Here is a 20,384-nt window from a genome sequence, read left to right as displayed (position 1 = left end):
GGATTCCCCAGCATCAACTAGAACTTGAAATTTCCCTTTCTGATTAGAAGTGGTTAGTACTAGAAACTTTTAATCAGCACAGCAGAAGGAAAGACTATTGCAACTAGGAATTTCTCCCTCTAAAAGAAAAGATAAAGGAAACGCATACTTGGTGAACTGCTTAACGCTTCAAAATTATTTTTGAAAATGTAGTTTTGTCAGTGTAAGTTATTAAACACACAAACAGTTACACAGTCGTTAACTCACAAAACAGTTTTATTTCACACTATACAAAGTTAATACACATTTTAAAAAGCTTACAGTACTCTAGCTTACATCTACTGCCACTGAACGTCTAAATAGTGGACTTCACAGATCTCTGAGGTTGTTAGGGCTGTGAGCAGGTTTAAGCCTACTGTGTAGGTTAGAGAGGGTCTATTCAGAGAGCAGTTCAGAGTATGAAACTCAGAGGACTACATGCCAGCTCCACATTTGCATGCTAAGGAGAAGTGTCAATAAACACTTCCCCTTTCCACTACTGAAAGTAACTCTCCCCATGGTGGGCCCTTACAGCTCATCAGAACTGAGGCAGCTTTAACAAGGAGCCAAACAGAGATGTGGATTAGGGTATACAGTTTCCCCAGGCTGAATGCTGTATCATGACACAAGGATAAATCCACCTTGCCTAAGCAAATAATCAGATTTCAGGCTGTGCGTTGCTGCTATGTCACAATAGGATGGAAGTGTGGCTCTCCAGTTCTGGATTGATATTATATACAAGAAATATTTAAAAACTGGAAGTACTTAATAAGAATAAAAAAGGGTGCGATACCTGAAATGAATTTGGATTGCATGGATCTAAATACATCCACAGGTGTCCAAAGTGAGCTATTTTTTCACTTCAGATGCAACTCATCTCTGCTACTTGACTCTAAATAGCTAGAGAGAACTTCATCTACTGTGCCCTCGAACTGTGTTTTCCTTAAGTACTTAAAATCATGGCATAGTAACAATTCTGCAAAGTCTCTGGAGTAAGAGCAATGGCACAAGATGTTGACTGGTCATACTATAAACTTTGAAAATCCAAGCAGGTAAGAATCAAGTAAGCCAGTTTTCAGATCATGAAATAGTTAAAGAAAAGACTGTTTACTGATGGCATTCTGCTTGGAACGAAGAACCAAAAACTAGTTATATATGTTTGTTTCCCACTAGGTGCAAAATGAACTTGCTAGGAGAATACAGTGTTTAATACAGAAATAAATATAAATATGCAGTTGATTTCTGAGACTTTCATGGAAATAAACAAAAGGACACAAAAAGAACCTAAAAGCCTTAAAAGGAATAAAAATATTGTAATGTGGTTCTTTAAGGTGCTATGAGATGATCTCTTTATCATGTAGCACTGGGAAGGTGAGACTTGGCTTCTCTAAGAAACAGCAGTAATCTTTGCAACCCAAGTGAAATGTTTTCAGGTTGTTTTAATTATCTACGTAAGACACAGCATTCTTTATCCAAAATGGCAATTAGTGAAATCTTCATCTGGGAGCCTGAGGGGAAAGGGACCCTGCCTTGCCAGCTCACTCATCCTTCCTTTTCATTTCTGCAATATTTTTTTTTATTTCTGCAGTATCTCACTTGAACAGTTTGTTGGGTACCAGAGCCCCCTCCCAGCAACTAACTTTGGTGAAAGAGAAGAATGGGATGAAAATCTGTCTTTTCAGACTTTCATTACATAGCATAATAATAGGCAGGAGACACAAACCCATTTTTAAGTCTTTTCCCTGTCGTCTTTTGGAACAGCTGTAAGGCAACAAATCTTAATATAAGCTAGTTTTCTTCATGATTCTCAAAAATTCTTGCTCACTTACTTCTCCATCTCCATCTCGATCAGCTTCATCAATCATTTCCTACAAAACAGAGTATATCTGATCAGGCACTGGGCTTGAATCTAAACTTAAGACCTTCTATTCATTAAAAAACAACAAAACAGAAGTACTTAATAAGAAAACAGAACCATGTATTTTATTATTCTGCACATCTCTAACCTCTCAGCTCTTTCTGTATTGCATGAATTTCCCACCCTGTCCTTAGGAACTCCAGGGGCTGGGAAAGCTCTGGCAAATTAAATTTACCTGAAGCTCTTCATCGGTTAAATTTTCTCCCAGCTCCTTGGCAACCCTTTTCAAGTTTTTGAATGAAATCTTTCCTGTCCCATCATCATCGAATAATCTGAAAGCTTTCAAAATTTCTTCCTTTGAATCCTTTTCACTCTAGAAGGAGAGTAAAATATTTGTTACTTACAAAACACCTGCTAACGTGATACATCCTTTTATAGTATTCTTTATGCTGTCCCAAGATTATATAGATGTATTTTTAAGAACTCCTACCATTTTTTGTGTCATCATAGCCAAAAAGTCTTCAAAGTCAATGGTGCCACTTCCTTCTTTGTCAATATCTGCTATCATTTTCTTAATTTCTTCTTTCTTTGGCTCAAAGCCTAAAGCACGCATCGCAACCTGTGCCAAAAAGCAATTGTGTTAGGAGGCCACCAGAATTCTAAAGGCAGCAGCTACACGAATTTCCTCTTCCAAACTGTAATAACAAGTCACTTTAAGGAAGACATTCTGATAGCTCTTGCCTGTGTGTTTTATCTTTCATATTAGTAATAGAGTAGATTTGATGTTTGTAAGACTCATGTATTGTCTCTTTGGGTCCATGTGGAACATAGATGTATTCTTGAACCTGAGAAACTTTTCGTGTCTAATCTATGTTTCTGATCTACACATTAGTTTTCAGCATGGTTCCTAAAAGGACTGGATTCTCAAAACAGGACTTGGGGGGGGGGGGGGGGGGGGGGGGAGTGCAATCAGGGTTGTAATCTCAATTCATCAGAAATAGCAGGCAGAATGCCTTTTAATTTTGATGTCTTCCGAATTACATGTTATTAACTTATACAGTCAAGTGAACAGATAAAAGAAATCGAGGAGGACAGCTCTTGGCACTTTTGGTTACATGTTCGGGAGTGGGGGCAACTGACAACACTCCATAAATCTTTGCCTCAGTAAATCATCACACAATTACTGCTGGACTAAGGAAAAGAAAAGCAAACTTTGAGTCTTACAGAGCACAACCAAAGTACTGCTATAAAAGTGGGTGTTGCTGTTTAGAGGGTTGTACAAAAGCTTAATGTTGTTTAAACCAAACTCTGCTGTTCTACCAGCCTGCAGCATTTACTTCACTACTGGAAAGAAAAAGAAAAAAAAAAGACTAGTAATTTGCTGGTCCTGGTGTGCCAAGTGATTACAGGATATTTCATTTAGAAACTGAAGTTTCAAGAACATGCAACTTGAGGAGGATTTGTTCAGTTAATATTGATTCCTTCTGTATGACATGCTGGAAACAGTAGCAGAAATGTTCATGGTAAACATTTTTCTATTGGAAAGTGTTAAGTCACTAAAAACTTCACATTTATATGACGTGTGTTTTCTGACTAATGCCTTGTGATGGGATAACTCAAAATATTCTACTTTGTCTTTCAGAGGGGGCCACTTTCTACTGTAAAGTATCCATATTTTGGAATTAATTTTCAAAAAGTAAAACACAGCATGAGGTGGTTGGTGCTACACCAGTTCATTTTAAGAACTATAACATATTAAGAACATATTAAGAACTATATTTTCTATATTTTAAACTTAAAATTAATTAAACTATATTTTCACAGGTATAAACTGTGTTCACATAACACAGTCACCTTAATCAAGTACAAGTACAACCAGATAAATCCTGAATTATTAAGCTACAGTTTAGACAACCCTGTACTTTTAGGTAATGTGTGCAGAAGCAGAGGTAATGTGCTTCTATGTGAGGAATCAAGGTCAAGAAGATAAAATGGTCAGGCTTGGGGAAAAAAAAAATGAGGCGCTGGTAGGGAAATCATAACAGAAAGTAAATTTCCCCTTGTACCACTGTGTGCATGCACACACAGACACTGCCCGAATTCCCAACTGAAGTCCAACTCACATCTCTGTTTTGTTCTTTATTAAATAAAAGAACAGATAATCTGTGGATTATATGTATGAAAAAATAGTAGCATCTTTCCGGATTAAGTGCAAGATCTGTGTGTTTACCTCCAGGATGAAGAAAATGTTTTGTGTTCTGGTATTCATCCTAAAACAAAAGAATTCCAGTTCCCAGAAACAATGGCCTTAGCCAGTCATGAAAACAGAAATGCATACAGTTGGTTCAGGAACTGTTAAGTTCCTCTCATGCCCAGGCATTCAAAACTACCTGACCAATTATGCTTGCATTAGAGAAGTCTGGCAGCTGTCTATTACATACAGGTTTCTCAGGTTATCCGTGTAGTACACCCCAAGTTCAGTCATGGCAGTAAGCATTACTGCTATTCATAAACCAGTAAGCATTAAGCAGTAAGCATTACTGCTTTTTATAAACCAGTATTTTAAAACAGAGCAAGTTAGGCCTGGGCAAACAGAAAAAGCAGCTGCAATCTCGTGACCCATGATATTTCCAATCAAGAAAAAAAAACTTTGAAAACCTTGAGTTCTTTTATATCGATGCTTCCAGATCCATCAGTATCAAACAGATCAAAAGCTTCTCTGATCTCCTGCTTTTGCTCTTCTGTAAGTTCAGGTTTCAAGCCACTTTTCTTTCGCTGGGCTGTACTGAAGCCAGGTTTTCTATAGTTGGACGCCTTCAGAAAGAAGAAAGATGAGAAAGAGCTCACTCAGAAAAAAAGTCAAAATTAAATTATAAGTAACAGTAAAGGTGTAGCAAAGTGAGAAACATTCTTTGCTGCACCTGGTCGACTGCAACTGGGTTTCTATGTGTGTTTTCCTAGATTATTCCAGGAAGAAACCGAGCTGAAGACTTTGTTCTGAGGGAAGAAGTATCCGAGCTTCCCGTGTTCAGCTCTAAGTAGAAAGAATGCCAGTTGAAGAGAATGCTACAGAAAGCGGGAGACAGCCTCAAAATGAACTGCTTATATGGGTCGCGACGGGAAGCGGCACACAAATTTGGACAGTCCTCAAATTCAGTACTGAAATGGGAGGCCTGAGAGCATCGGCTCCGTTGGGGCAAAGGCGTTCGGTGCTTCCCTGGTCGGACTGCAAACCAGCGCGTCCCCGCGGCGCAGGTCTGAGCGGCTGGACGCTGCGGGCCCGCCACGCTCCCCAGGTGGCGACGCTGCGGCCCGGGAGGCAGCGCGGTGAGGGCCCGGCCATCTTCCGCACCCTGCAGGCTCCTTGAGGCGGAGCGGCGCGGGCCGCGCGCAGCCAGCCTGGCGTAGGGGAAGGGGAAAGCGCTCACCATCTGCTTGCGGCCGCACCGCGCCGGGATCACACGGGACGCCGAGACGAGCTCCCTACCGCCGCACGCCTCGACAGCGAGCCGACCAATCGGCGAGCCGGATGTGCTGGAGGCCCGCCCGCCTGCTTCGTCGGGACCAATGGAGGTTCGGTGTGCTCGTGACGCCACGAGTGCGCCGCGCTCGCCGCGCAACGGCGGCGGGATTGCTGTCATGGCAACGGAGTGGCTCTGAGCGCGCGGCTCGGCCCGTCTCGCCGCCGTTGGGCCGCCGCGGGGATCCCGAGGGGCGGGCGGTGGGGGGAGAAGGAGGCCGTAGCGAAGCGCTGAGGAACCGGGGCCTTCCTCCGGCGGGCAGGCCTCTAGCACGTGTGCGAAGCTACGCAAGTGAGTGTGGGGCCCGGCTCTCGTACCCGTCCGGTTCTGTACTGGCGAGTCCTAAAAACGCTGTGTGCGAACGTGACGAGCGGTCCCGAGCCCAGCCGCGTGTCCGCCCTTTGCTTTCGGCCACCTGCTGCGGGACGCGGCGTGCAGGTAGAGGAGGCCCCGTATGCGGCCGCGGCTGTCCTCAGCGCTGGTCTCGTTTGTTGAGCGGCTCTGCGGGATCCCTCCTCACCTCTGCTGAGCTCCATTTCAGCTTTTCCGCCTCGGGCTGGACGGACAAAGAGGTAAGGGGTAGGCGGGGGGGGGGGAGAAGTTAAACGGGGGTCTGCTTTACGTTGATCCCTGGAGCGTGTTCGTTCCTAGCTCCATCTTCTTGCCAAAATAACACGTAAAACAAAAAGGTGGAAAATTGTCTCGATTACACGTGTCAGAGGTTGTGCAAGCAACAAAATACGAGCATACTTTCCTATAAGTGCATGTCCTGCTTTCATCTACTTTTGCAGCCAAGTCGTTGGGTCCATTCAGTGCAGGTTTATGTATCTGCAGGAGAGCAGGCTGGTGCCCAGAACAAAGCTAGTTAGTATGAGTATAAGCTGAAAGTGAAAGACACATTTTTCAAGTAAAATTTCAGAGTGAATTTTAGCTAAGTGTATCCTTTTGGCTGCCTTGAGATTTCAAAGTGCATGGCTTTGATAGCTGCATTAGCTGCGCAATCCGTCTTGTAACCTGCTGTGATTCTCATGGACTCACAGAACTGTATGGGTTGGGAGGAACCTCTAGAGATCAACAAGTCCAATCTCCCTGCTAAAGCATGCTTCCTGCAGCCAGTTGGATTGGAAAGTGTCCATTTGGATCCAAGGGAGGCTGGGCAACCTCTCTGGGCAGCCTGTTCCAATGCTCCATTACTCTTGACAGTAACAAACTTTGTTCCACTATTAGTATGGAACTTCCTGTGTTCCAGTTTCTGCCTGTTTCATTTCTTCATGTTTCATATCAGATTCCATGATCTAATGATTGTTATTTAATTTGGTCATTGTTTCAAAACAGTCTAGTTGTGATTTTAAGTTAAGGTTTCATTTAAGGGCAAAGAAAAAAAAAAAAAAAGGATGAAAAAAAATATTTTTACTGGAAATACTGATGTGGTTGCATAGCATGCCTAGAAAGAAGACTGCCAAGAAAAATTTCCAGAGAAAGGCTTTAAGGAATTTGGATGGATATTTTCAGTAGTGTACTTCCAGTGCAGTTTTAAAGCCAGAAGGAGGGATTGCAGGTAACTACAAAACAATGTAATTTCTTCGTTAATATTTGTTTTGATACTTCAGGAGTATCTAGCAATTGAAGTTCTATTGGCAGTTTGGAGTGGAGTAGAACATGAAGGTTGTTGCCATATAAAGGTTATGTTGATGGCCAATGCTACTCTTTAAATTCCCACTTGGTTTTTTTTTTGAGCTAGTATGTGGATGAACTTTCACTGAGTGTAGTAGCAAAAAAGGTTTTGATTTTGGAATAGTTCTGCGAAGAGACCTTCAGAGAGATGAAGTATTATTTGAATCTGGACAGAAAAGGTGTATGAGTTATGACTTCTTAATTTTTGGTGTATATACTTTTTCATTTAAAAAAAAAAAAGAAAAGCTTTAGCTTAATCCATGTGGTTTCCCACAGGAGTGCGGTGTGGAAAGGATTTTAAGGGAGAGAAAAATTATTTTTGGTGTGTTAAAGCTGAGTAGTCAACCAAAACTTGAAAGACTTAAATGGAGTATCAATGTATGTTAAATGGAATGAATAGAATTTGGAATAAAATAAGTTTTATGTTTTTCCATATTTGAAAGTTAAATTCAATGGCATAACTAATAGTACCAAGATGGATCTGTACCAGGCCAATGGTGTTGTGTATAATTGTCTATTCAGCCCTACCTTTGTTCTAATTCCAGATAACAGGTCACAACAGAACTGAAAGTTCTGTTAGATCTGTACTGTTTCACGTTTAAGAAACCACTGGAATCAATAGCTTTTTACTACCTGTCTCACACACACACACACACACACACACACAAATCCATGATATTTTAGCAGTGCATCTTTTCAGCAAGTCTGTGAGTTGCTGTCTCAAAATAAATGCACAAGATAAAAGATTTTTGTGGAATATGTCACTGGAGAGCTCTGTTCAGTGTTAAACAAAACCCAGGGAGGTGGTGGAGTTGCCTTCCTAGTAGTGTTCAAGAGGTGTCTGGTTGAGGAGCTACGAGATATGGTTTAGAGGCTTATGGTAGCAGTGGTAATGGGAGGGCGGTTGGACTAGATGATCTTGTAGGTCCTTTGCAATCTTGTGATTCTATGGTTCTATTGTATGAAACTGTTAATTTAGTATTTTTTGTGATGTGTTCTCTGGAATACTATGAGGATGGGACAGTAAGTTTGTGTTCTGTTCCCAGATGCTGCGCACTGGCCATGGCTTTCAGGGCTGTGAATTCAAGAAGACATATTGGACTCCAGCAGCTCTCATCCTTGGCATGGGCTGGACGAACATTATTGGGACCTATGAAATCCTGTAAATTTGTTGTGGATGAAAGCACCAACGAAAGCATGTTGATTTGTTCTGCTGTTAGACTGATGGAAAGTTTGGATTTAACTAGTGCTGCTGGACAGCTTCTTAATGAAACCATTCAGGCCCAAAACAAGGAGTTTAAAACTGGGATGAGTACCCTGTTGTTCCTTGTTGGTGCGTGGAGTAATGCTGTACTGGAATGCCTCCAGCAGAATGTTCCTGTTTCAGCAATAGTATCTGTGATGTCTGAGGGGTTGGACTCTTGCTGTGAGAAAGCCCAGTGTCTTCAAATATCAGTACATGATGTAAACAAAGAGCTGTGTTCTAGCAGTGTTAGGCCAAGAACTTCTGAAAGTAAAGTTTCCCAAATTCCATGTGACAGTTCTCTAAATCATCAGATTTCTCTGTATTTTCAGAAAGATATTTCTGCATCAGAAGAACTTGTTCCAAGAAATTCTTGTTTCCCTCAGGAAGCTGATTGTAATTTTAATAAGGGCCTGGTTTGGCCTTTGGCCAGTTTTGGTTCAGTAGCTTCCCTTGTCGGGTCAGTGGATGACAAAAGTACATCTGTGATTTCTGGAAGTGGTGTCTCTGCATCCATCTGTAAGCGAAAAGTATTAACTCACAGCAGATACTTCAGCACCGTAGCAAAAAGCCATGTTTCAAGTCACCTACATGATTCTCAGGTATACCTCTCAGGACAGTCAGCATATACTTGTGAATGTTATGGTTTAGAACACCTTGCAATGACTCTAAGTCATGGTAATCAGCCTAGCATGAAACTGCTTCGAGGCATTGTTGCATATCAACACGAGAGAGCAGAATGTAGTGGCTCTTCCCAGTTCAGTATCGCAGAAATTGCAACATGCTGTTTACCAGGTCTGCCTGAAAGTTACTCTTGTGTTTGCCCAGGTTTTATCACTCTGGTGTCACCAGAACAAGCCACAGTTATCAAATACTTTCAGGACAAATCCCTTTGGATTCTGCTAATGGATGGTGACCTAACCGAACAGTATCGTCACTTGGGTTTCACTAAGCCACGGAATGTAAAGACCGTATTGGAGTATCCTAGCCTACAGGAAGGTGGATCAAGAGACTCGTGGCTAAGCAGTACATTAGATATTCTAATAAGCTTGGAAGTAAACTTGATTTTGGTCAAAGGAGCTGTGTGTAAAAACTTAATGGAAAGATGCATTGCAAACAAAATATTGGTAATAAGTTCTGTGACTCAGAATGTTTTGGGTGCCTTTGGGGAGGTGACCGGTGCCCAGCCCGTGACATACCTCACTCAGCTGAATGCTGCTTGCCTGGGGAGCGGGGTCTGGGTAGAGCTGTGGAAGGGCTGTGACGAGCGTGCAATGGAACTGGGTCAGCTTGTGCCAGTCACGATAAAAGTGCAAAGAATTCCCCTGCTGACAGCCATGCTCACCACCACAGTAGCTTCAAAAATGCAGCTCATTGAAGACCAGTTTTGGACTTTTGTCTATCGACTCCATCATGCTTTAAAGGATGGGAAAGTTTTTCCTGGTGGTGGTGCAGTTGAGTTCTTATGTCTTAGTCACAGTCAGATGCTTGCAGAGCAGTCTTCAAAGCTAGCAGATAAAAATGCTGTGAAGGAGTTTCATAGTCCTAGGCTGGCAGCATCTTCATCAGAGTATAAAGCAATTGTGCTTCAAGCGCTAGCCACTGGCTGGAACCAGTATCTTTCCATGGTTATGTGCAACACTGCAAAAGCAGCATCGGAGTTTGAAGCACATACCTTAATTGATCATCACCTCCAAAAAGCAGCTTACTGTGGCTCTCCCTCAGCATATGTACTGAAAGAGTTCAGAAGAGGTGGTATGTTCAGAGGTGGTTCTATCCCTTTCACTGACAGTGAAGAGGGTGTAAAGGCTTATGATAATGTTACAGCCAAGATGGAGGCATGGCGGAGAGCTCTAGACTTGGTGCTGCTAGTGCTTCAAACGGATGCCGAAATCATCATAGGTCCCAGAAGGAGTCAGCCACATTCATCAAGTGAATTTATGTTTTTGTAGGACTTGTAAGCTTGCTTTTTTTTCTTTTTTTTTTAATGAGTCTGGGAGTCAACGGGTGAAAGAAGTCCAGGTACAATCTACATTTCTTCAAAAAGCAAACATTTAGACGTGGTTAGGGCTTGAGAGTATAATAGCAGGAACCTCCATGTGAAACAGTAACAAGATAGATCTCATTTCCCATTTCTAGAAACTGGAGTTAAATAAGACAAAAATCACGTGTGGGCTAATCTCTAAACCCCAGCCATGTGTTCTTAACTGATGATATTGTCTATATAGCTAGGCTAATCCAGTTCAGCTGACTTTTCTAGCTTTATTTAGCAGAGCAGATGTGCAGTTCTTTTTTTTTTATTATGGAGAGGAGCACTGTGAAGTCAAGTTGGAGAAATGTTAGATTCCTTGTGTAAACTTCCCAACACGTACTGTTTGTATGAGGTGTTTGCAGTCGTATGCCGTAAAGTACTTAATATCTTCTGAAGAGGGGGCTTTCTTACATTTTGTTGGCTTATTTGTCTGCGTTAGACCTAAGAGGTAATTAAGATCATAACTCATAATCGTAATTCATAATTTCTTAATTTCTGTGCATTCCAAGTTAAGCTCGCGATAACTTATGACTGTTACGTCTTAAAATAAGAGGTTGTATTGGGTTGGTTCTGTTTTTGCATAATTGTATGGGCAATATGTTTTCTATTTTGAAATATACCCCTTTGAAATTTCTCAGGTTTCTGTATAAATTCAGGCCGAACCCTCCCCTTTTGTGTTACAGAGTGGATATAACTCTACACAGTTTTGTTTCAGTAGCAAGTTGGATTTCTAGATTATTTCCTTTAGGTTCTGTCAGATAGCCTTGTGGAGAAGAAAAGTGTAATTATATCAGCTGTTTCTTAAAAACTGACAGTGAATCTTACCTGAATGGTAGAGGCACAGCCATGGTACTGTGTGTCTCAGCACTTAAAACTGAAAACAGAATAATTCAGAAGTGGCACTTCGTTGCAAGAAAGAGGTTTGTAATATATGTTTGTAAGAGAATATTTTTTCTGAAACTAGCATTTTACACAGTGATGTGTTGGGTGAAAACAGAGAATGGGAATGGTCATTTGAAGAGAATTAGGAATTCACTTCAGGAGTTGATCCTCATTAAAATGCTGATGGCTAGCAGTACTTGGCTTAAGCACTTACCCATTCTGAGTTCTGGTGACAGACAGTCCGGTGGTGGTGAAATCTAAGAATTGGGGTGGGCTGAAGAATATGTTTTCTGGGTCCTGATTCCTCCGGGCTTACTTTCATTGTCGTATGTCTTCACCACAGAAGATGCTTTGGAGAGGAGCCGTCAGCTGTGTGGAATCCCTGTGCTCTTTGGCAGTGCCCCAGCACTTCCGATTCCTGATGGAGTTGCTCCTTCTGCTTGGGAAGGCCTCTCTTCTCTACCTATGTGTTTCATGGTGCCAAATTCCAGAGAGTTTGAGTTTACGGAAAGGAAAGACAGTTCCTAAACTGTTTCTCCCATGGTGCCAACCATCAGCCTGCAGCAGCCTTCTATGCTGTATGTTTTTTAGCAAATTCTGTATGCAGCTCTTTCACAGAGCTGTTTGTCAGAGTGGTTTATGCTAAGTGAATGACTGTTTTATTTAGTATGTAGGGCAAGAAAAGACACAGATAATGAAGTTCATCCTTAAATGTTGTAGGTGCCTATAGATGCATTTGTGTATGAGTTATGTTGTGTGTTATGTTGGTGTGTTTTCAAATGTTGCATTGAGAGCTCTTGTTGCTGAATTTAACATCTATGTTTTCTAATTGAATGTAAATGGAAGAAGGCCTTTTGGAAGGCTAAGGGAGCGTATGAATTGCAGTTACTTTTTGTAAATATCACAAAACAACTTTTCTGTTTGTGGAAAGCTATGCTCATGTTATTTGGCCACCACTCATCTGAAAGTATGTGTATTTTGCTTTTCTTACTAACTCCACAAATCAGCTGGTTTTGGTAAAATCTCATCAGTAATATGCAGGTTTGAAGGAAAAGTTCTTAGCACCATACGGATCTATTTTGAAGTTGTGATCATACTGCAATTATGTTTTAATTATTAGTCAGTTGGCCGTTGTAAGTGCTAGGTCACACATCTCAAGACATCAGAGAAACCAGTTTGAAAACCAGCACAAGAAAGATGTGGAACTCTTGGAACGGGTCTATAGGAGGGCCACTAGGATGATCAGAGGGCTCCTATGAAGAAAGGTTGAGGAACTGGGCTTGTTTAGTTTGGGAAAGAGAAGGCTCCGGGGAGACCTCATTGTGGCCTTCCAGTACTTGAAGGGAGCATTTAAACAAGTTGTGGATATGAGGGAGGATTATGAGGGTGGATAGTGATAGGACAAGGAATGCTTTTAAACTGGGGCAGGGGAGGTTTAGATTAGGTATTAGGAGGAAGTTTTTCACACAGAGGATGGTGATGCAGTGGAACACGTTACCCAAGGAGGCTGTGGATGCCCCATCCCTGGAGGCGTTCAAGGCCAGGCTGGATGTGGCTCTGGGCAGCCTGGTCGGCTGGTTGGAGACCCTGCACACAGCAGGGGGGTTGAAACTTGATGATCGTTGTGGTCCTTTTCAACCCAGGCCATTCTCTGATTCTATGAGAAATCAAAATTTTAAAGGAGCTAGAGGATGTAAGGGGAAAAAAGAAAGGGAAACCCGATGTATAAATAGAGACAAACTTTGCTTCTTTGCAGATGTTTGCAGCTCATGTTTGGCTTTACTGTTTTTCTTGAGCCTCCTGTACTTAGTGTTGCATAATCCCTGTTTCCAAGAAAAGATCCAGTTGTACTTCACTTGAATAATAGAGTTAAGTGGATTATGGAAAAACTTCATACATGAATTGTGCTGAAGTGGTCCAAGTGTCTATTTATAAGGCTGTAAGGCACTGCGAGCTGACGCACCAAGTGTTGAGAAAATCCAATGATGTCATTTTTCCAATCAGGCTATTTAAAAGTACTTAATGGTGTATTTGAATTCTGCAAAGCAGAGGTTTTCTGAAAAGCTCTCAGACATAACATTTTGATTATTTAACAGTTGCTTTTCTACAGGCCAACAAAATGGGAAGTTTTAAAAATTTTGCTGGATGCTGTATATAAAATTGTCTCTTTGATTTGCATAGAAAATAAAGGTGCACTGTCTTTGAGGCATCCTCCTTCTGCAATGTGAAATCTGATACACGTATGGATACCTCAGCACCTCATCTCTAAAACCTTGCTGCTACAACATGGAATTGGTCCCGTGCACGTGTCTGGCATGATTTGACCTAGTGTGGGGAATTATGCCATCAACTGCCACTGCCAGTTTCAGCTTTACCCTTGGCAGATGTTCCTCAGCCATACACAAAGGTTTTTTGTATAGAATATGATGTGATGGAAGAGCTAAGCTTTTATATTTGACGTGCTGGGGATACTGGAAGACAGAAGAGATTTTAGAGCAGGAATTGTCTCAAGAAGTAGGCAGGCCATGACTCTGCTGGAGCCCTGTCCCTATTGGATGCCTGGTTCTGCCACTGTGCTACTTTGAATGGAGGGAGTCCAGCAGCCCTCTTCAGCTCAGTTCCATACAAGTAAAACTAGAGCAGTATGACACGAATTTAGAATGTAAAAAATCTCAGACTTCTGCCACTTGCTGCCAGGGTTGCTGTGTTAACTAACTAGTTATTGCAAAGATGCAGGAGCAGAGCATGTTCTTTCCAGGCAGTGTGTTACTCTGGTGTGATTGTGTCTGCACTCCAAATGGGCTTTCTCTTTGCAGATTACACTGCTCCAAGAACCAATGTCTGCAGCAGTGATTTCTGTGCAGTAGAAGGGAGAGGAAGAAAAGCTCAGGCATGGACAAACTGGTTTTGATCCTAAATGGTGGAGGCATGAAAGAACAGTATTCTATTTTGGCTTTCTGTCTGTTTATTCCATTAGTAATACCCATTTCTTTAGAATTTGGAAACACCCACAGTGATGGCAGTGCTGTGATTCTGTTTGTTGCATTATGTTCCTGAAAGCCTTGTTATTTCCGCTGCTGTTTCCATTTTGAAAGAAGCTATTAGCATCTGTGTCTGTATGTGCAAGCTTTGCAAATGCTGGGCTGTATATTGCACAGTGCCCAGCAGAGCTGGAACTGTGTTATGTACATTACAGTAAGCCTTGAGAACATAGAACTGGGAACCTCTGGCAAATACTTGCAGATAGCTCAGGGACTAGGTAGCAGTGTGTCATCAGAGAAAAGAAACAATGCCTGAGGCACAGCTGCACTTCTGCAAGTGCTTCCTCCCCAGGCACGCAGTGTGCATTTCAAGACTTAGCAGAGGAACATCAATGAAATTAATAGTCACGTGTCTACAATGTTGAGCACCTTGGTGGACTCTGAGAAGCTAATTTTTCTTAGAAGGGAGTTTCTAGTTTTTGCTGTTCAAAGTGTAAACACCAGTCAGTGTAAACAGCAGTCACAGTGAAGTTTCCTGCAGACTGACTAACTGGTGTGTGATCTTCATGAGCTGAGCGTTGACCACATTGCTCACCATCTCCTTACCTTAACGCCTTTGAGCTCAAGGCACTGAACTCCCAGAGGACATGATGAGGAACATCCTGAACAGTGGAGAGGACATTATGTAATAGCTTGGTGGCTTGGCATGGCCATGTAGAAATGTGAGTAGTGAACTTGTCAGCGCATAGATTTACAGGCTGAACAGAGCAGCAGTCGTCAGAGTAGTTGCTGAAGTGGGGAGCACATGGGCAAACCTCAGGGCAGATGTAGACGTGGTAGTTTGTAGTGGAGGAAATGACAGTGTCCTCCTTGTCACACACAGCTCAGGGAGGCACAGAGGCAGTTCAGGAAAGAGGTGCTTCCCAGCATGAAGGGAAAAAGTAGCTCCCTAATTTCTCCCTCTACTAAGGGAGGCCCTTGGGGAGTGGCTTTGTATTACATTTAAGCGAACCCAATGTTTACCAGCACGGTCCCTGGAAGCCACAAGTTTCTATGTCACTCAACAAGTGGGTCTTGGAATAGATGTCATGCAGCTGTAGCCACATGAGCCAGCTCACTCCACTGGAGGCACAAGAAAACTGCTGTTAGGTTTTCACTGGTGGCCAGGATCCCTTTTGTAATAGGAAGGTACCTGGAATGTTGCTTTCAATAGAGGAATGTTGCTAGAACAGTGAGAGCTGAGGTTGCTCTGCTTCATGGAGACGTTGCATCAGTGAGTTTAGGGCTACTGCACTCTCAGCTATACTTTTTGCGAGGATGATTCTTTTAAATGCTTAGTTAAAAGGCAATTGGATTGCTAGCTTTCTGATGATTATATAATAAGCATGTCATCCTTCAGAGTGGAAATATACACATGTTGTTGATAAATATACACCTGAATTTTAAAATGTCTGCTACAAGATTACATGGTGGTGCTATCCTTTTATTAAATCTATCATTAAATCTAACATACAGTAAAGAGATTCCAAGTAGGGTCGGGTAAGAAACACTGCTACAGCATAGATTTCCAAGTCTCTAGAGTTACTTTAAAGCTGTTTCAGGGGACACAACAAGGACAAGAGACATGTTTGGGAGGAATTCTAGCATGCTTTTCAGCGGGTTGGAAGGGAAAGGCTGGCCCTGATCATATACAGATGGTGAAAGAGCACGTGGGCAGGAGGGGAAGCAAGAAGGGAAAGCCTGTACTTGGTTTCCCTGCCTCACACAGATTCAAAACATGAGTAAAAATCTGTTTGGATGGAAAGGAATTCTTTTCTTTGAGACTCAGTCCAAAACAATAGGATTATTTTTTCATTATTGCAAGATTACAAAAGAGACCGTACAGTTTTTATTTAGTAGTGACCAATTTCAGTTCAAATCAGTAGGTTGGGGTTTAGTGTTATTAGCAGCTTTTGTCTGCTGTGCTGTGAGACCAAATATTTGATCAGTGTTGTGGATTTGGAGAGATGACTAAAAATAACACATAACAGTTGCTTGAACTGATTTATTTCCAAGGTGTAATCTGAGCCACTGCTTACGCTGCTTAAACTTCAAAACAAAACATCTATTTGTTAGTACTGGAGAGCCAAAAGAACTCCAGGAGAGTTGTAGAAAATATATGTATCTATGATATGTGTTTTCTACAGCAGAACATGCTAACCTGTAGTCACACAATCCTGAACCAGGACAGCTAACCTATTTACCTCCTGTTTACGTCAAAGAAAACATCTGTCTCATTTTTCAGACTATCTATTATCAGTAAATCCTAGTTTTGTTGAAAAAGTCTTTTACAAAAGTAAATAAAGAACCCCAACCTGCCAACAACAAAAAATGCAAGAAAGAAAAAACCCAGAGAGTAAATGGAAAAGAATTGTCTTGTTGTGGGTATTAATTCTTGTATTTCATTTTCTGCTCACTGTGTTTGCAGCTTTGTCAATTCATCTGACTGTAGCTCAGATATGTGTATACCATGCAAGTATTATTTTACTGAAAAACTCCGTATCTGTATAATATCACTGATTTCTGACAGTAATGAAAACTAGACTATCCTCTTGCAGCAATACAAATATGTTAAGTATTGCGATTTAGTTAACTGGAAAACTGCTTCTCATGTAGCACTGCAGTTTCTCAAGTGTACCTTGCTCAGGGCAAAGGCTAGTCAGTGTTCAGTACTCCCCTTCCTGATGCTCTTTATCTTTTAGTTCATGTAAGCACTGTTCAAATAACCATCCCACGAATATTATTCACTCTGCTCAGGGATATTTCTTTTCTGAAGCCACTTAACTGTGATGGTAAGCTGATGGCTGCCAGAAGCCAGGAAACTCAGATTCCAATGACAGTAAGAGAATTTTACTGGATAACAAATTTATCTTTGTTTATCTGAAACACTAGGCAATTAATTAAAAAAAATATATTGATCCTGATTAGGCAATTATTCTAGCCTGCATTGTTAAAGTGTTTGACATTTCGGAGCTGTGCTATGAATCAGCTCCACAGAATTGCCAACTATCCGATCACTAATTAGTATACATGAAGTTTCTGTGGCTAATACAAGAATCCTTCTTAAATTTCAGCTCCACTGATGGATTCTAGGGGCTGTTTTCAAACAGAGCTTTAAAAGCTTTAAAAGCTTTTCTGCTTTCCAGTTTATTCTCATAACCTTTCCTAAGACAGTGAAACTACATAAAAAGAGAGGAGCTTCAAGGCCAGGAATTGTGCTCCAATTAACTTACTGTAAGCCACTGTTTTGGTGTATGGGGGCAATAAGTAAGGAAGGATTTTATTGTCTTCCCCTACAACTAAGTGAATTAATTCACTTATAACCTAAGTAGAAATTAATGTATTTATTTATATATATACGTTCCTTCTTGACTGGAAGAGAGGCAAGTCATGGCAAAAATAAGTAATTTACTTATTTGCATAAATTACTGTATATAACGTTCTATTCTTTCAAGTGTTCGTGCCCATCTACCTCAGTTAACAAGATAAAATAGGACTTGTTATTAATTGGATTTTCCTTTGAAAGGCCAGCTAATCTGTTTTCTTTCTGTTTTATTTGTTGCTATGAGCCTCTACCACCAATTCACTTCTTGTATGAGAATTAACAGATGCTTTTGCTGGTGTGCTTGTGTGACGAGACGTTCTTGTGCTGCTGTTATTCTCAGGAGGCTGAAGGGGAAAGGGGAGTCATGCTTTGGTAAAGTAATACATGAACCAGTCCCGCTTTCATCAAAAACATCAGTGAAGTTTCTCTTGCTTTGGGAAGTAAAATGCTCAGTCCCTAAGAAACATAATTTAAAACCGTGATTGTCTTTTCCCATTCCTGCAAATGCTGAAAAAGGGTAACTTTGTGATTATTGGAATTTATTAATTTATAATTTATTATATTTATTGGAATTTATAATTTATTATTATTGGAAAGAAGTAGAATCAGTGGCTGCATGAACTCTTTTTGTGATGAACCTCTAATAAGCTCCAATACCGATAGAAATTGAGTATTTAATGATGACCTGGAGGGGAAAAAAAACTTCAGAGATGCAGTAGGTCAAACCCTTCTTTCCACTGAAGAATTCAATGCGGAGTAAGAACCTGGCATCCTTAGTGGTAAAAGCATGTCTCCTGCAGGGTCACTTAGAGAGATCAGCTTTGGAGGCAGTTGTGTTCAGCTCTGTCAATCTGTTTCTTATCCCTAAGGCTGCAGACTTCTGTAGAGAAGAAACTTTGTTCTTTTCATATACTGCCTAACAGAATGAGGCCCTGGATAACGAATAGAAGCCAGAATTGTTGTAGTAATTAATGAAGTTTAGATGCCATTTAAGATTAGTCTTTTTCACCTTGAAAGACATTTTCTTGATTTTTTTTCGAAGCTGATAAAGCTGATGGAATTTGTCTAAAAGCCTTCTGCATTGCTTGGCCATGCAGAATTCACACAGATTTGGTTTCTGTAAGGTTTACATCTAAGACAGAATAATTGGAGGGTAGTAGTATATCTTGACAAGAAACACAGTAGCTCTTTTTTGGGATATTGGGTGAAGATTAAACCACTGTGATTACTGAGTGCCTGGAAAAGCTACCAGTAGTCATATAACATACAGTGCAAACTCGGCTGAGCAGAATGGTTCCTCCACATACAAACTGGCATACTGGCAGGGTGGAATGAATGTAGTCTTTTTAAATCATATGGAAATGAACTGAGACTGCAGTGTTTGTGGGTTATTTGGTTCCTTTAGGGCTTTTTTTCTTTTTGAGTTTCACTGATTCTTTCTAATGTCTCCTTAAAAGAATTCCCTATCATCTGTGATCACTTACTCTACATAAGATCTCTTTATTTATGGTTTAAATACTGATCTTCAGAGTTGGACCTCTGTTTGTTAGTTGTGGTCTGACAAAAACATAGAAACCTGCCCTTTGCATGTTTCTGTGCCACAGATGTGATGCAGTGCTGGGTCAGGCATTTCAGACAGCTAGTATTGCAAGTATTGCAAGAAGAAAATTAATTGGCTTTAACTAACTCTTTTGCTGCAAGCTTGAGAAAGATCCTTATCCCCTTCTGTCTGGTTTTGTTCTTTTTTTTTTTTTTTTTTTTTTCTTCCCTGACTGAAAACATGAATTACTTTTTTAGAATTATGCTTTCATCTGTGTCTGGCTCTTTTTTTCTGTTTGCTCGAGTCCCCAGAATTAGCAGGAGTAATGTTCTAGTTTGCAGTGCAGTAGGAAAGAATAACTTGACTTTTTAAAAAGTAATAAACAGCGTAAGACCTGGAACAAGTACAAAACCTTCAGACAAGGTGAAAGCCCCCAGAAGAATACCTCTATTCAAAATGTCTGTGGATGTCTGCAAATACTGCCAGGAGCTAAGTCTTGTCCTTTTCCTTTCCAAACATGTGTATTAGGCTTCTCTTTAAAAATACGTACTGTATCCTTGAACTCTCCCATGCTTCCAGTTAAAGAAGGTAGTATTTTCTTTAGACTAGTTGATTCATACATAAAATAAAATCCGTGAGACATTATTTTGGTTTTGGTTATTTCCCTCTTGTGATACTGGATGGAAAACAGTCTTTTTGGAATACTCAAGCTTTGGAAAACAGCAAATGTTTCTGGCTGTTGAAGGTTTTTACTGTGGACTGTAAAAATAATGTTTTCTTAATTATACTTCCTCTGCAATGAATTCGTACCGTATTTTGCTTCCCTTGTTTACAAACTCATTGCTTTCAGCAAGGATCCTGGATAGATGGAAACCTACCTGTTTTACTTAATACTTTTATCTTAAAAACAAAAGAAAACAAGAAGCAAATTTCCTGAGGAGAAAACAGACTTGAAGTTACCTGGCTTGACATCTTAGGAGTTTCACAGGGTTTAAGTCTAACCAAGGTGATCCAGCTTTGTTTAAAATTTCACATACAAGTCCTTTAAGACTTGTATGTACTGTACAGCAGATCATCTGCTAATACTGTCAGTGTTGTGATGAGTTCCTCCTGTGTGTGATTTTTCATCCCCAGGAGCCAAGCTGTCAACATACTGGGATAGCTCGATTCCCCAGAGCAGCCTTTAAGGCCAGGGTCTGACCCAGTAGGAGACTTCACTCAACAAAGTATTCTGTGCTGTGCCATTAGTAGTTGGATAAATAGCCTGATAA

At 40.9% G+C, this 20,384-nt stretch overlaps 2 protein-coding genes across 2 annotated transcripts; one reads left to right on the top strand and one right to left on the bottom strand.

Moving 5' to 3' along the window:
- Positions 1–237: 237 nt before the first annotated feature.
- Positions 238–5,382, bottom strand: LOC122180005 (caltractin). The gene is made up of 5 exons (XM_042871377.1): positions 5,305–5,382; positions 4,535–4,690; positions 2,367–2,495; positions 2,112–2,249; positions 238–1,886 (listed from the first exon to the last, which is right to left on the bottom strand). The coding sequence occupies exons 1-5, from the start codon at positions 5,305–5,307 to the stop codon at positions 1,797–1,799; spliced, it is 516 nt and encodes a 171-aa protein (XP_042727311.1). The 5' UTR covers positions 5,308–5,382; the 3' UTR covers positions 238–1,796.
- Positions 5,383–5,618: 236 nt separating this feature from the next.
- Positions 5,619–10,981, top strand: BBS12 (Bardet-Biedl syndrome 12). Its single transcript, XM_042871376.1, has 2 exons — positions 5,619–5,969; positions 8,118–10,981. The coding sequence occupies exon 2, from the start codon at positions 8,134–8,136 to the stop codon at positions 10,264–10,266; it is 2,133 nt and encodes a 710-aa protein (XP_042727310.1). The 5' UTR covers positions 5,619–5,969; positions 8,118–8,133; the 3' UTR covers positions 10,267–10,981.
- The last annotated feature ends 9,403 nt before the right edge of the window (positions 10,982–20,384 follow it).

This window comes from Lagopus leucura, unplaced genomic scaffold, assembly GCF_019238085.1.
Source record: "Lagopus leucura isolate 7727_CA_CO unplaced genomic scaffold, USGS_WTPT01 Super-Scaffold_100004, whole genome shotgun sequence".
Taxonomy (NCBI): domain Eukaryota; kingdom Metazoa; phylum Chordata; class Aves; order Galliformes; family Phasianidae; genus Lagopus; species Lagopus leucura.
The sequence above is the reverse complement of the archived record's forward strand: the minus strand, read 5'-3'. Positions and strand labels throughout refer to the sequence as shown.